The 14,404-nt window shown below is 47.0% G+C and overlaps 1 protein-coding gene across 1 annotated transcript in view; it reads right to left on the bottom strand.

Moving 5' to 3' along the window:
* VPS53 (VPS53 subunit of GARP complex) overlaps positions 1-14,404 on the bottom strand; it is a 69,815-nt gene that overhangs the window by 4,772 nt on the left and 50,639 nt on the right. The window contains exons 18-20 of the mRNA XM_072881915.1: positions 11,304-11,452; positions 6,018-6,087; positions 1,903-2,040 (exon numbers count right to left, since the gene is read on the bottom strand). Of these exons, the coding sequence (XP_072738016.1) occupies positions 1,903-2,040; positions 6,018-6,087; positions 11,304-11,452 (357 nt within the window). The remainder of the gene's footprint in view (positions 1-1,902; positions 2,041-6,017; positions 6,088-11,303; positions 11,453-14,404) is intronic.

The raw sequence follows: 14,404 nt of genomic DNA, 5'->3' as shown, positions 1-14,404 counted from the left end.
TTTGTGCCATCTATGGGCTCAATGATGCTCCTACTGAATTAGCTGCACCGGTATAAGCCCGAGCACGCTACTGTATGTGGTATTGTTGTATGCAACAGAGGCATCGCTTCTGAACCATCTCGGTACTAGGTAGGAGAGCCCTGAAAACACCGAGGAGGAGCGTATTGGCCTGTGCTTCTGATGGGGTGAAATAGTTCTTTAGGAAAAAGACTCTTTAATGCACAGTTTGGAAACAGCAGAGAGATTCTGAGCACTGATAAAAAGAGACAAGCCACAAGGCAAACAGAACAGCCAGAGATGACCAGTCAGCTCTGGGCTCCCACAAGGAAACTTTCCTACAGAAAATACTGATGGTCCAGGGGGAGCAAGCACTTCCAAGAGCCATTTTTTCTCTCCCAAACCCAAGAGACCGGTGCTGACACCAGCTCCAAACGCTGTGTGTGGGTTACCTAGGCTCAGGGTGATCTATTCGGTCACTACGATTAACAAACCTGCCCCAGCCAACCATTCAGCCCCATTACCCACTGATTACATGGGCATCACTTTGTAAAACAGCTCTGCGGAGCACTGAATGCCATAAGCCTATTGCTGTTTAATTACTAGTGACACTGACACTGAGCCCTCACTTGGGGCCAGCAGAAGCGCTTTATGCAGCAGCAGGGCAAGCACGGGATGTCTGAAAAAGCAGTCACACTGCTCCTCCGCATCATACGGACGAGCAGCACTCCGTAGCCTGCACACCCTGCCCGAGGCACTTCCTATACTGCTTTCATCTCAATCCCGATGAAGCCAATGTCATGTTAAGGGTAGAGAAATTAACTCCATTACTTTCCCGATTCACATATAAGCTCCAAGGAAAGACCTGTTTCTGTACGCAACAGGCACCAATCTTCCCTGCTCCTCTGTTAGCAGTACCAGGGTATTTTTCTTCAGGTAATTTCCAAGAAAATTTAGACTTGCTTTAACGTATGTACTAGCGTCTCAGTCGCCTTACTCCAAAAGCATGGGCTTGCAAAACTCATTTCTGAATTCAGAATGCAAACTCAGCTGTGACATTACTTTGGGCACGGGAGCAAAGCCACGCTGAGCAGCGGGCAAGCACGGAGAGAGCCTGGACTCTGCACCCCTTCCTTGCCTTGGCTGCGGTTTACAGGAGGCTCTGGCTGGCAGCTGCCTGTCCTGCCCGACCCCAGGTCCCACTGATTCACTCACAGGAACATCTTCACAGCATTGTTGGTGAGCAGGGGACAATGCCATCACCCAGGAGGGTACAACTGCACAGCTCCCATGGCTTCTCCTGGGATCAAACTTAACTTTGTACTCCAGCAACAGGGGGTAAGGGGAGATTGCTTGCTTGTTACTTTTTATGAAGACAACACACTGCTTTTGGGTCATTTTCCAGGCACCAGGTCTGGAAAATGAAAAAGGACTCTGGTGAATACAGTAACCCAGACATGTTTGCACTGGCTGTTACACTAGACAGTAAACAGGTGACTCAAGCACGGCTTGGCTCCCCTGCGTGATGGAGTCTGCACAAAGGCCTGGAGTAACCTGAACTGGAGGGTTTGCCCTGCGGCAGACGCTTACAGATGCTAGCTCTGATTTTCACAAGCTCCTGAGGGAATCTAGTGCCCCAGCTCTCCTAGTAAGCAGAACTTGAGCCCTTGGTTACCTTGAAAAATGAGGATGAAAACTCAAATGCAATGTTAAAAGAGTGCGGGGGCAAAACCAAGGCGAATAAGCCAGTGCTGTACAACAGCTGGCAGTGCACCCGGACAAGCTCGCATACGTTCACGTGCAATTGCAGATTGCCGCGTTCAAAGGAAGGGCCCCCTGGAATTCGCTCGCTCCGATTCCCAGTCCAGCAGTCTGGCTGGCAGGTTATCAAGAGTCTTGAGTTACCTTCAGGATCATTTCAGCCCGAGTCATGCCTTTCACCACTATCTTTGTGTAGCTGGCAGGAGCCTTCCTCACCACTTGGGACCCAATGGAGGGCAGATCCAGGAGAACCATCTTCAGAGAGTGAGTGTCCAGCAGCAGCTGCAAGAGTTAATCGCACCCTGTTATTCAGGTCCCTTTTACCAAGCTCCATTAGCTGCTATAATCCAACATGCTTAAAAGTTTAACACTTCCCACGTTGGAAAAAGTCCCGGTAATTGGACGGCAGGAACAGGAGGGATTGACCCATGTAATGACACTTCAAGGAGACACGATCACCCGTTGCTACATATCAGCACCGTTTGTTGATTTTAACAGAGCGCTGCTCTGCTGACTTGAAATGACTTATGGCAGCTCAACATCTGGCACATAAGGTATGGATCTCCAGTCCTCTTCCCCTCGACAATATAAAGTGAAACAATCTCAATTACCTGTAGCTGTATCATTATTTAGATACTGAGGTCAAATGAATTAACACCATGCTTCCTCCTGCACCCAACCACCCATTGTGTCAGGTTTTCTGCATTTACTCAACCACTTGCTGATTTTTTTTTTTCTTTAAAACAGAAAACTGCAACACAATACAGCTACATCGAGACCTGCTCAATATCCTGTGCTCAGTGGCACACTGAAACTCACAGCCTGTATGCTGGTTTTTACTAGACCAGTGCCTAAATAAGCAGCAAGCAGCAGCCATGAAATTCAGCAAAGGCAGACAAGCGCCGTCTGATGACAAAATGCTGTGGGTTAGGGTTTCTTAGAGCAAAATTACCCCAAATACCGCGCTCTTCTGATTGCACAAGGTATGTTTAAAGAGGTGAGACAAGACCAGTGAAGGAAAGAAACCTGAAATCAAACTAGCTGAAGAGCACAGTTTATTTATACAGCAGTGAGTGTGAAGACCTGCTGGGCTGTTGGCAGACCCAGTGCATTTCCTGCAAAAGGGCTCTCAGGAGCAGGTGGAAGCTCGTTCTGGAGCAACACACAACGTTACGGGCCCTGCAGAACCCCCCAGCAGTCACCGCAAACAATACGAACATTTATGGTACAGCTTTCAGCACACGTGGGAATTCAGTTCAAATACAAAGGACTGAGCCGAGGAGGAGGGGCGGTGGGTCACGCCAGTTCAAATCTGGACCCTGTTATCTGCGGCAGCGTATCATTGCTGTGTGCTGCCTGTTTCATGGTTTGCATGAGATGAACCCATGCCGTCAATCTCGTCCTGGGAAGTCAGGAAACCACAGCACAAACAAGCAGCTCTGTGCACCCTGGAGCTGCTGGAGCCTGATGTCGGCTCAGGCTGTCATAGCGGGATTCCTGCGTCTCTACAAGGGATCCCATAGATGGAAGATTTTTCCACGGTTGGGGAATTCACATCTTTCCCATGTAAACTCTCTCGTCTAACAGGAGTTTTGCACACTGTGCAGCCTTTCCCACAGACGCAGCGTTTGCAGGCTCTGTCCCCTCACCCTATTTCCCCCCGTTACCCATTCCAGGTCCCTGGCATTGCTAACTCGCTGCCAAAGCTCGCTGAGATGGAGAATTGTTGTTAAGTCAGAGACACAAACCCACAGAAAGTGAAACCCATTAGGTCTCGTTCCCCATGCTGAACACCTCCATAAATACTGCCCTAGTGTCCAGATTTCAAACATGATTATTAGCAAACAGCAGGAAAAGCTGTGTTTAGGACTAGGAAGGCCAGGAAAGCATATTCCACAGCAACATTTGCACCAGGGGAGAGAAACCGGTGTGGAAAGATGCCGGTGGGTGACCGGGGGGTGTTCAAAAGATGCTAAGGCAACTGAGGACCTACATGCTGCAGACAGAGGAGAGCAGCTTCTGAAGACCTCTGTACATCTAACCCCAGGAAGGTATGTCCCACTTATAATGAGATATATTCACTGTGAAGCAGGCTAATAAAAACTTTCCAAATTCTGCTTTAAAGAACCAAATAGGGCCTGTTATTCCAATACAGTAATATTAAAAACTTTTAACATTAGACACAAGCCCCACTGCTGGCAAGCAGTTAATCACTTTAGACGTTTACTTAAAAAAGAGACTTCATTTAATCACTCTCAGGTTATTGCTCATCGCACAACACGAGCAGGAACCGCGCTTCACTCATTTGCTTTCCATTAAGAAAGAGGAAGGTTTTGATGTAAAGCTCCTGTTTCATTTTGCAGACACACACTGCTCAGAACCCATCTTTGATGCCTAAAACCCAAGCAGATTTAAGGCACCGATCTGAAGTTCACAGCAGTCCCATTAGGTACGATCCTGCTTTTTTTTTTTTATATAAATCAGCCCACAGGGGAGCAGCTGTATGTGCAGGGGACAGCTGAAAGCCTGCCTCATCCAAACCTCATCCTTGCAGAGTAGTGGGGTCCCAGCCCACAGGCAGGGGTGGGAGATGGGGGGTCACAGCCCTGCAGCTGCACCCATGGTCTCAAGGTAATAAACAAGACCAGTGAAGGAAAGAAACCTGAAATCAAACTAGCTGAAGAGCACAGTTTATTTATACAGCAGTGAGTGTGAAGACCTGCTGGGCTGTGAAGACCCGCACTGCCCACCCACATGCAACCTGGGGACAGGAGCTCCCGTCAAGGAGCAGCATTTCAACAGAAACGTGTACATTAATTCAAGTGGCAATAATTCAACATCCTTTCTTCCCTGAGATCATGCCTCACCATCTTGCAGTATCTACAGTTCTCTAAGTGCAACAGGGAGGCAGGTTCCTGGGAGAAAGCTGGGGAGTCCTGAGCCCCAGATGATGGGTCGTCACTTCCCTGGGTCTCAGTTACTGAGTCGCAGAGGTGGAGACAGCCCTTCCTCGCCATGCAGCAGTGTGTTGACATGTGTTTGCAACGCCTGAGGAAGCGAGGCGTGGAAGGCATTTATGCAGGAAAGAGACTGTCCTGTCTTCAGGCACTGCAGCATCTCTCACCTAGTGAGACTCAAAACTCCCACCAATCCACTTAGCAATTTTTGGGACAGAACAGAGAAAACATTGCCCTACGCCTCCACAACCCCATCCTCCCGGCACAGCTCTGAGGAGAGGAAGACAGTGGCCACCCATAACTAGCAGGCAAAGCGGAGGAAGCAAAAATCTATTTGCATTCACTGGAACTCAGCCAGGACACAGGCTCTAGCAAAACTGCCATCAGGCTGTGGAGGAGCCCCTGGGCTCCCACGGCTTCGCTTCCTCCGAGAGGAAGGAGCCAGCACCTGGGAGCAGCGCACACAGTCCCTGGGAGGATCCAGCGTTGCTTTGCATGAGAGCTGGCACGCTGCCACCGCAGGCACGCGGCGCTGAGCACCGCCGTCACTGGGCCCACGTGGGGAACGCGTAGGAACCAACCTGCTCTTGGCATACACTTGGTCACGTGAGACCAAGCACTGTGTGTGTTTTATGTTCAACAATTGCAAAAAAAAAAAAAAAAGTCTTGGTGTTGAAACTACCTGAGCTGAGAAGCTGCCAGAACACCTGGATTTTTGGGTTAGGGTGGTTGTTTTTTTGGTAAAGTTTTCCTGTTGTCAACTACAGGTTGACCATGCCCCAGCTCTTCCCAGCAGAGAAGCAATAGGCTTGAGTTTAATCCTAGGAGGAGGCACAGTAGCAGCAAAGTGAGATTGAGTGATGACCTATTTTGTGAAAGGATGGGACAGAAAACCAAGTCTTTCTGAGAAGGACAGGGGAGCTTCTTGTCATAGTTTCAGCCACGAGCAACGTTCTTTTCCTTTGTGTGAGCACACTGAAGACAATCTCATCACGACACCTCAGAGAGGCGCGTAAGAAGTTTGTTGTTCCTGTGCTATTGTTACTTTGACTGGCAAAGCGAGAGCTCCCCTGCCTGGGAAGATGCCTAGGACCCCTCTCCCAGGACAGGTTCAACCGCAGCAGGATCGCTATAAACCTGCTTCCACTCTGCCCTGTACCAGGGTGTATTCCCGTTGCCCTGGCTGTACTAGAGTTCAGGACACATAACTCAGCCCTCTGCCCCTTTTTAACAAAAACTGCCTCGACTTCTTGAACCCAAAAGTGATGAAATATTACAGCCAATGCAATTACTTTTTCTTACCTGTTCTGCACCCACCATGCTAATAGGTTTGCACTTGAAGAGATGGTTAATGAACTTGGGAATGAAGGAGCTGCAGAGAAGAGAGAGAAAATGACACAATTACATGTTAGTATTTGGAGTCATACGGTCTTCTGTGGTAACAAAGCATGCAAAACCAAACCAGGATGGCTTTCCATAAAGACACTGTAAGTGCCTGGTTCTCAAGCTGACTGCAGCCACAGTAAGTGTACTGAATAACAAACCAACCAACCCTAGGTACAATTCTTTTACTTTAACCCATACTGATCTCTAAGTTAACTGAGAAGTTGCACACATACTCCATGTAATAAGTGGCTGTAAACTATATACAAAGTATTACAGTACAAGGCCAAGAACAAGCAAACAAAATATTGTACCTAATAAGAACAGCAATACACCAGGATTAGTATAGCCCTTCACGGAGTGGAAGTATCTTGATTGTACCCAGAACTTACATTTTACTGCATACAAGTAATTCCATAACGTGCATATTACACACTGAACTTGAGGTCCAGCCAAGGCTGGAGGTCTGCTGGGCCCTGGACACTCACACAGAAAGGCACTCTGCCAGAAAGCTTCTGGCCAACACAATCAAGACAAGAAAAAGTTTTGTGAAAAGGAAAACACCATTATCCTATTTTACTAACATGGACTTCAGACTCAGAAAAATGACTAATGTACATATACTCTACCAGGGAGAATTTGGCAAGGATGGAAGCCCAACATTCGCCACCTTGGACAATGTACTCCAGAGCATCAGCTTTGGTTTTAGCATTTTGCTTCTTGAATTTAGGCTTTGTGGTAGTTTTATTCTTCAGTGGAGAAGGAGATGCTCCCTTCTAGCAGAAGCGCTGGCTGAGCACCTGCAAGACAAGCTCCTGCCCCACCTACTCTACCAAGGTGCAGCACCAGGAAAACTCAAGAGCTGAATGTGAGGAGAGGGGCCACGCTTCTTTCACACGGCCTTCTTTGGCTGAATGCCTACAAAGCTCACGTTTCCAGGACCTTGTCCATGACCTGGTGGCAGGTCTTAGATTTTAATGGCTCTGTCCTAAGTTCATGTAAGTCGGTCTGTTTTCTGTCCTTTTGAATGAGGCACCGTTTATGGTGATGATCTAAATTCAGTGTGGTTTCCCCCTTGCATCTGTCAAGCTATTTGTTTCCTTCCCACGAAGCAAGGAGCATGGACAGCATCTTGTTTGTCCTGCCACCTGTTTTCCAAGCCAGGACATTTATTTTTTGCCCTTTCTCATGGAAGAATGACAAAAGCGTAACTCAGGCACAGAGCATGCCAAGCTGCTGACCAAATTGAAAGAAATGGTTCAAGGAAGAGTCCTTCCAAGCGAAGGCTCCTTCCCTTCCCCTTCCCTCCGACACAGCCACGACCTCTCTCAGTGAATCATCTTTTCCTGGAGAGGCGTCAAGGAGAACAATTTCAAACTACTATTGAGAACCAGCTACTGGGCTGCCCCAAACAGCTTTGAATTTGGCCACCAGAGAAACAACCTTGGCAACAAAATATAAATAAGAGGAGGAAAACAAGCCCTGTCTCCTCTTGCACAAAAGCATTACAGCAGATGTAACTTATCTGTTTTAGAATTCCATTCTTCAGGTGTATAACTAATTCCCAGAGGGCAATTAGAGTGCGCCAAGCACAGCTGGAGCTTAGGTGATCCTATAAAATGATCATGCAGTAGCAGCTCTGGATGCAGCAGCTTGCTACAAGTGGAAGAGTGCAAGAGATTAATTGTACCTTTGATCTTGCACGTAGGTCCAAGTCTCCCTCTCTCTGTAAGGTCAGGTGTGGAGCTAATGCTCATGTTGTGTCTGAGAAACAGGGCAAGCCTTTCTTTCTGCAGGGTGGCAGACTGGCAGCCAAAGGACCCCCTCCCCTCTTTTTTAATGTTCTTTTCTATATAACCACATGGTCTCCCATAGACAGCATTCTGTCTTGTACAAAACAATTCCCAGGCCCCTTAGGATGGCCACCCACAATCAATGCAGAAGGGTAAAGCGACCTTCCATCCCCACATGCCTGTTATTTCATGCTGCCTTATTGGAAACAGCTTCTCAACTCCAGCAGGACAGACAAGACAAACCGTAAGATCCAAGGGCTGCTCTGGTATTTTTTTCTTTTTTTTTTTTCTTTCTTGGACTAGCAGAGACCATCAAAAGCAGTTGCACTTAACTGAAAAATGCACTTGAGTCTCTTGCCTAGGCTGGACTCAATGCTTGGCTCTCTTAGCATACAGCAGGCAATCCTGATGCGAATAATACGTGCATATTCAATGGTAATGCTCTGCACGCGGTTTTGTACTCTAAATGCCTTTACTCCCTGCACATCCACAGAGCTAGATTGGATGCCAGAATTCATTTACAGTTTCGGCTATAAAAGTGAATCCAGCAAACCCTCCATAGAAGCAGACAAGTCCCCAGCGTAATAATAAAGCAGTGCAAGACAGATTAGGAACCTAAAGCACAGAAACCACAGCATCTGAGAAGCTCCCATCCAACGGGAGTGGCTCTGCCAAAGCCTGTGTTTTCCTAATCCCCTGCACTGACGATGCATCACACGCAGTGCCTTGCTAAGCAAGGCCGACAGAGATGCAACCACAGTCTGTCTGTCTGACAGGAGATGAGCTACTACAGGACATCGTTCAAAGCATCCTGGTGCCACTGAGTCACTGCAGCTGAGAGGGGTTTTGCTTTACACCACCCTCCGAGGCGGTGACCAGCCCTTGCAGGCTCGCCCAGGCTTAGCTCAGCCCGCTGCTTTGAAACCTCCAGGAGCCTCCTCATCGCAGTCTTCTTCCACCTAACTCCCCTCACCAAAAGCACGATGCAAAGGCCAGAGCAACTGGGAGGACGCCTGCTGCAGTTACCCACCATGCTTGCCTGTTCATGATGGACGAGGCGCTTTTCTGGCGAGGGGGAGAGCTGTTTGTTTTCCCTGTCTCGGTTCTAATCTCTTCCTCCTTGAGGTCAGGTCGCAGACTTCCCAAACACATCCCGGCGTAGCAGCCACGGCTTCACCGCCGTGGTTTTTGATTTCAAAGGATAAGGACCGAGGTGCAGTGAGAACAGAGCCCCTCACCCTGCCTGTGAGTGCCTCCTGGACAGCTGGCTGCTTCTCACTAGTTCAAGGGAGCGAGGGTTGCATATTGGTCAAAACAACGCAAAAATGACAAATTAGGTTAGAGGATTGATGTAATTTCTGATGGCCATTTTTCTTCTTCCAGACTTGGCTCAGATCCCGCAGTTTTAAATTAAGTGACTTTAGATGCCTTCTCCCCTGTGGTCCTGTAACTCAACACTAGCGCTTTTATACAATCCATTAGAGCCGAGAAGTGGCTGGCAGTTCAAAAAGATACAGGCATTAACATACGGAGAAGCACAATGCCTGTTAAAAGAATTTTCAGCGTTGTGGAGCACACAAAAAGCCAGGTATTTATATTGGGCAGGCCAGCGTATTCCATAAGAATTCAACGCTTCAAAAATACAAATGTTTGTATGCATTAAAATGTCATAAGCATTTTAAGTAGGTCGGTCCATCCTTACCACTGGGCTAGTTCTCCTTAAAACCAAGTTGTACAGAAAGACTCTAAATACGATCCGGCAAAAACAAGCTTCAGGAACCAAATTTTCACTTCTACACCTGATCCACAGCGCAGTGAATTCAGGATTGCGTTAAGTTTAACGTGCTGTAGGTCAGAGCTGTAGTTGTATTAAAAAGGGTTTGGAGTGGTAGTTTTGCAGGTCTCTGTGCTCTTCTATGGAACAAGCTGTGATGAAGGCACTTGGCTTAGATGTGAACTTTTCTCAAATGTGAAAGCTGGGTATTTTATCCAGAGTTTACTTGGTATGTGCTTAGCAATAAAGTTAAAAGGGAGGCAACTAAGCTGAGGTATTAAGAGTGTGCTGTGAACAGCTGAGTAAATGGGGTTTTTTATTTATCACCATGTTAGCAACATAAAATTCAAGCGTAACCACACAGAAGGCTTAAGTGCAATAAATTTTCACTGAGACAGCATTTCAAACAGTGATTATGGGCAACGTCATAATATGATTTATCAGTAACTGCTCCTTAATGCAAACTAATGAGTACCCTGAGATAGAAAGGGGGAACAAAACTCTCAGGCCAGCCTCCCTGCTGCGAAAGCTAACGGTTCTCAGGAGAGCCTGCTGCATCCTTCCCTGCTGAAGCAGGAGCTGAAGCTCCGGTTGCAAACCCACACAGTAACTGCCAGGCCATACAGTTTATTTCAGGATTATTAGCTTATTACAGATGAATGAAACGTTAAGGTATTTTAGAGTGACACATGATACGCATGGTACTGCTCCCAAGTCTACCAGCACAGTCACATGCAACACCAAAAGCAGCAGCTACAACTGGCAGAGTCCAGAGGGTTTTTCTTGGGGGACTGGCATGGAAAGCTCGGCTGGCCACAGGCAAGCAGGGAAGAGTTCAAAGTATCTTCCCAAAGAACTGAATTTTTGTTTCAGACACGTAGCTTCAAAGTTTGGATGTCCAAGAGATGCTGGAGAGCTGCACCCTCAACCCTGAATCCGGAGGCAAGGGGAATTTCTGTCTCACCTTCCAGTTCTTTCATGCTATCCAACATTAAGTGACTTGCCAGGAAGACACTCATAATATCCCCAAAATCTGAATGTGTATTTCCCCTCCCTTACTGAACTATTTTTGCACAGAAAAGTAGCTTTTAAACTGTGAAGGTAGAATATACTCATCGCACATGCCCTCCTTACAGTGCTATAGCTATTATAAAAGTTATTTTGAGGCAAATGATGCACCAAATTTCTCAGTACCTAGAAGCACCACAGCCTCTTATCACTGGAAGGAAAGTAGGTTCCCATAGCAAGAGTCGTGTCTAAATTCAGACGTTCAAAGCCTTTTATAGATGTCCAACCCCAAACCTTCTGTACTTGGCAAAGAGTGGACAGTGATCATCACAATATTTTATGGGATGGTTTAGGCATGTGAAAAGGAACTAATCAATACAAATGTCTGAGAAAATCTGCCTCAGCAGGAAACTTGAGATAAGAAATTGAAGTATCTTTTAACCTTGCCAGCAGCTGCTGGTGTTTGCTGCCCTAATCCACCTCCCTCTGTGCTCTCCCTGGACAGAGAGGGTCTTCACCCAGACACCGAGCGCCGCTGACGCTGCATACTAAAGGCAAATAGACTGTCACGTACAAACAGACGAATGAGAACCAGAGACGCCGAGAAACTCTGCCACGTTGGTAACTTACTTTGCGAATTTTATACAGAACTGAGTGAAATACTTTCTTGTGGAGGCCAGATTGTCGCGGATGATGGGGACGTTCTGTTTAATGTGGAGAATCACTGAGGTGACATAAGGACTCTGGTCACCAACGTGTTCCACGTTCTGCCACTGCATCTGCACAAAGGGGAAAAAACAACCAAAAAGACTGTTTAACTCATTAGGACTCAAGCAATAGGTAAGGAAACCTGTGCAAACTTCCTGTCAAAAGATCTCTAAGGAATCACCAAGGGACTGCCTCTGCAATTCACCACCAAGGTCAAGTTCTTCGTCACTATACTGATTAAGCAAAACCCTTCCACAACAAGGTACAAAAAAAACCCAGAACAGCCCTTTTTGCACCAGAGGTGGTGACTGGTAACCTACACAAATGGAGACCACTAGGATTAAAAAGGCTTTTGGAGCACGCCAGGCTGCCTTAATATTTAACAGTTTCCAGTTTGCTGGGATGAAGTGCCCATATAAATCCTGATTAGAGGCGTTTGAGAAAATATCTGCAAGCTTGCAAAGTCTGGATTCCTGTATGGCAGCCAAGACTTTAATACTGGTGAGACTGATGACAGATAGATGGAAGAGGTAGAAATGGTCTTAAAGTCCAAAGCACTCTACACCAGCATAGCTCAGACTGAAAACACTTCTGGTGTACAAGCCAGGATGCCAGCTTCAGTTCACCCCAAACACACATTAAAAAAATACAAAACAAGATGAGTTACTCAACCTCTCATTTTGTTTTCATTTACCATCAGCAGAAATGCAACAAAATAGCCCCTGTGAGCCAGATGTTTGACTCCCTTGACTTTCTCTAAGCCTTATTTGCAGTACACAGGGAGTACACAGTATAAGTCATGTGGGGGGAGGGAAAAAAAAAAAAAAGGTAATTGGGTAAGGCCTGGCCAAGCACCCATGTATATAACAAAGTCTCACTGAGGAACACGAGCATCCAGAAAAGTGCTCTTAGCTCTGCTACTGTTCAGAGACTACGCACTCTGCAACGTGCTCCAACTGTTTGGAGACGCTGTTCCTCATGCTGGAGATGAAACAGGAGGAAAACGGATATGAAATCAGGATAGGAAACTGGGCACATGCAGAAGATGAGCTTTTTCTTTTGAGGGGGTGTTTGTCCTCAAACTTGTTTTCTCAAGTTCTGGATTTTGCATGTAAAGTTTTTTGTTCCTGGTTTTAATTTAATTGCAGCTACTTTGTCCACTGCAACCCAGCTGATTCAATTCCATCCAAACAACATGCAGCCTAAAGGACTTAATGGGCAAGAGAAGCCAAACTCTTTGCAAAACCACAGCATCTGAGAGAGTCTACATGTGTCCTACCAAAGCTGTCTTTATTTAAACCAGCCAAACAAAACCCCAACCTACTCATCTCACGTCACCCAGGCAGCTAGAAGGCGTATCTCTCTCATCACCTGCTCTACAGGTTTTCATTCCATCTTACTTTCATTTGGAATATTGCTCAAGAGACAACTGCTTGTCTACTCCTCACGGTACTTGTCATGTACCAAACCACCCCAGTTCTGCTCAGGGTTTCTCTTCTGTCCTTTTTAAGAAAGCGCCCTAACTTGTCATATCCAAAGAAAATACTTTGTGCCTGTCTCCCTGACGGACTCACACATTCCCAGCGCTGGCCCTTCTCGACAGACAGTGATCCTCAAGGAACAGACCATCCCCATATAGTGGGAACGGCCAGAAAGTGGGAAGGGAGTGCTGAGTTGAATTATTGCAACAACAATAAAACAGTAGCTTTTTCATTTTGTTGGTCTTCATTCCAAAAGCAATACTTTACAACCAAACCTTTAAAGCATGAACAGTAAAAATAGCCCTTTGTGTGTGTGGGTGTGTTTCACCCAAAAAAAACCCCAGTAGCTGCAATGAAAGACATAGTACACATACTGAAAAGTCATCAAAAGAAATATGAGCCCAACTCTTCTGGTAAAGCTTTGTTCCTGTCATTTTAAATTTATTCCTCTTTTTCCCTCATCCTATGTTTTTCTTGGGATATCCACATAGTTTACATACACAAACTGAAAATGAGCCCACAGAACAGGAGCAGCGAGGCCTCGCACTCGCCGGCCAAAGGGAGAAGCCCAGCACACGGGGTGCCCCGGCAGCGGCCGAAATGCACCTGCACGCACCAAGGACACGGGGCGACGCGGCCGCCTGCAAGGGCAGGACCTGGGTTTGAAAACGTGGTGCTACCTTCAGAGATGGTTTTTACAACAAAAACACAGGACCCTCAAGATTTTAGGGCGCTTTCTTAAAAAGGACAGAAGAGAGAAACCCCGAGCAAAACTGGGGTGGTTTAGTACATAACAAGAGATGCACTACCTTCTGGGCAGAGCAGAGGCTCAAGGGTGCTCCTGCGTCTGCCTGGTTGTGAGTCCTCACGTCCCCGCATGTCCCTGTGTCCCCAGAGAGCTGGGAGAGGGGTGGCAGGACCAAACCAGGAACTGCCAGGTCCCTCCCCTCCATGTCCAGCACTGACATGGGTCTCTAGCAAAAGGGGTTGCTTTGCGATTTAATGGAGGATTAATCAGTCTCCAAGTATCCCTGTGTTCAGTAGCATCCCACTGCCGGCTTATCGTTACAGGCTCCAGACTGGGCTCGGGGAGCATCTGTAAGCACCGGGCCAGCACCTTCTCCCTTGACCTCGTGTCGCTCATGTGGGAAGAGGTGGGAGGGGAGAGGAAAGCCAGTGGGTGCTGCAGGCAGCAGATATTGCTGCTTTTGAAGCTGTCCCCGTTGTTTTCTGACAAGAGTTTTGGTTTGCACTGTTGCACGCTGCACCTTGTTTGATGGCTAAAATGCACTCATGCTGACTTTTAATTAGCAGCTGGCAGCTCTGATTGCTCTGCTCTTGGGGCTTTCCTTGTAGTACTGGAGAGATTATTAGAGCTCCGTGTTTAAGCGCTTGCCATTGTCCACTCAGTTGTAAAGAGGTAGGAAATTGCAGCTGTGCCAAAAGGTTTTAGCAAAATATAAAAAACCAGCAAGCCATCGACATGAGTCACTAAAATGTCCCCCAGCCCCACTTACAAGCACAGTTTTACATATAAATCGA

The sequence above is a fragment of the Ciconia boyciana genome, chromosome 17 (genome assembly GCF_034638445.1).
Source record: "Ciconia boyciana chromosome 17, ASM3463844v1, whole genome shotgun sequence".
NCBI classification, from domain to species: Eukaryota; Metazoa; Chordata; class Aves; order Ciconiiformes; family Ciconiidae; genus Ciconia; species Ciconia boyciana.
This window is presented reverse-complemented; position numbering and strand designations above follow the sequence as displayed.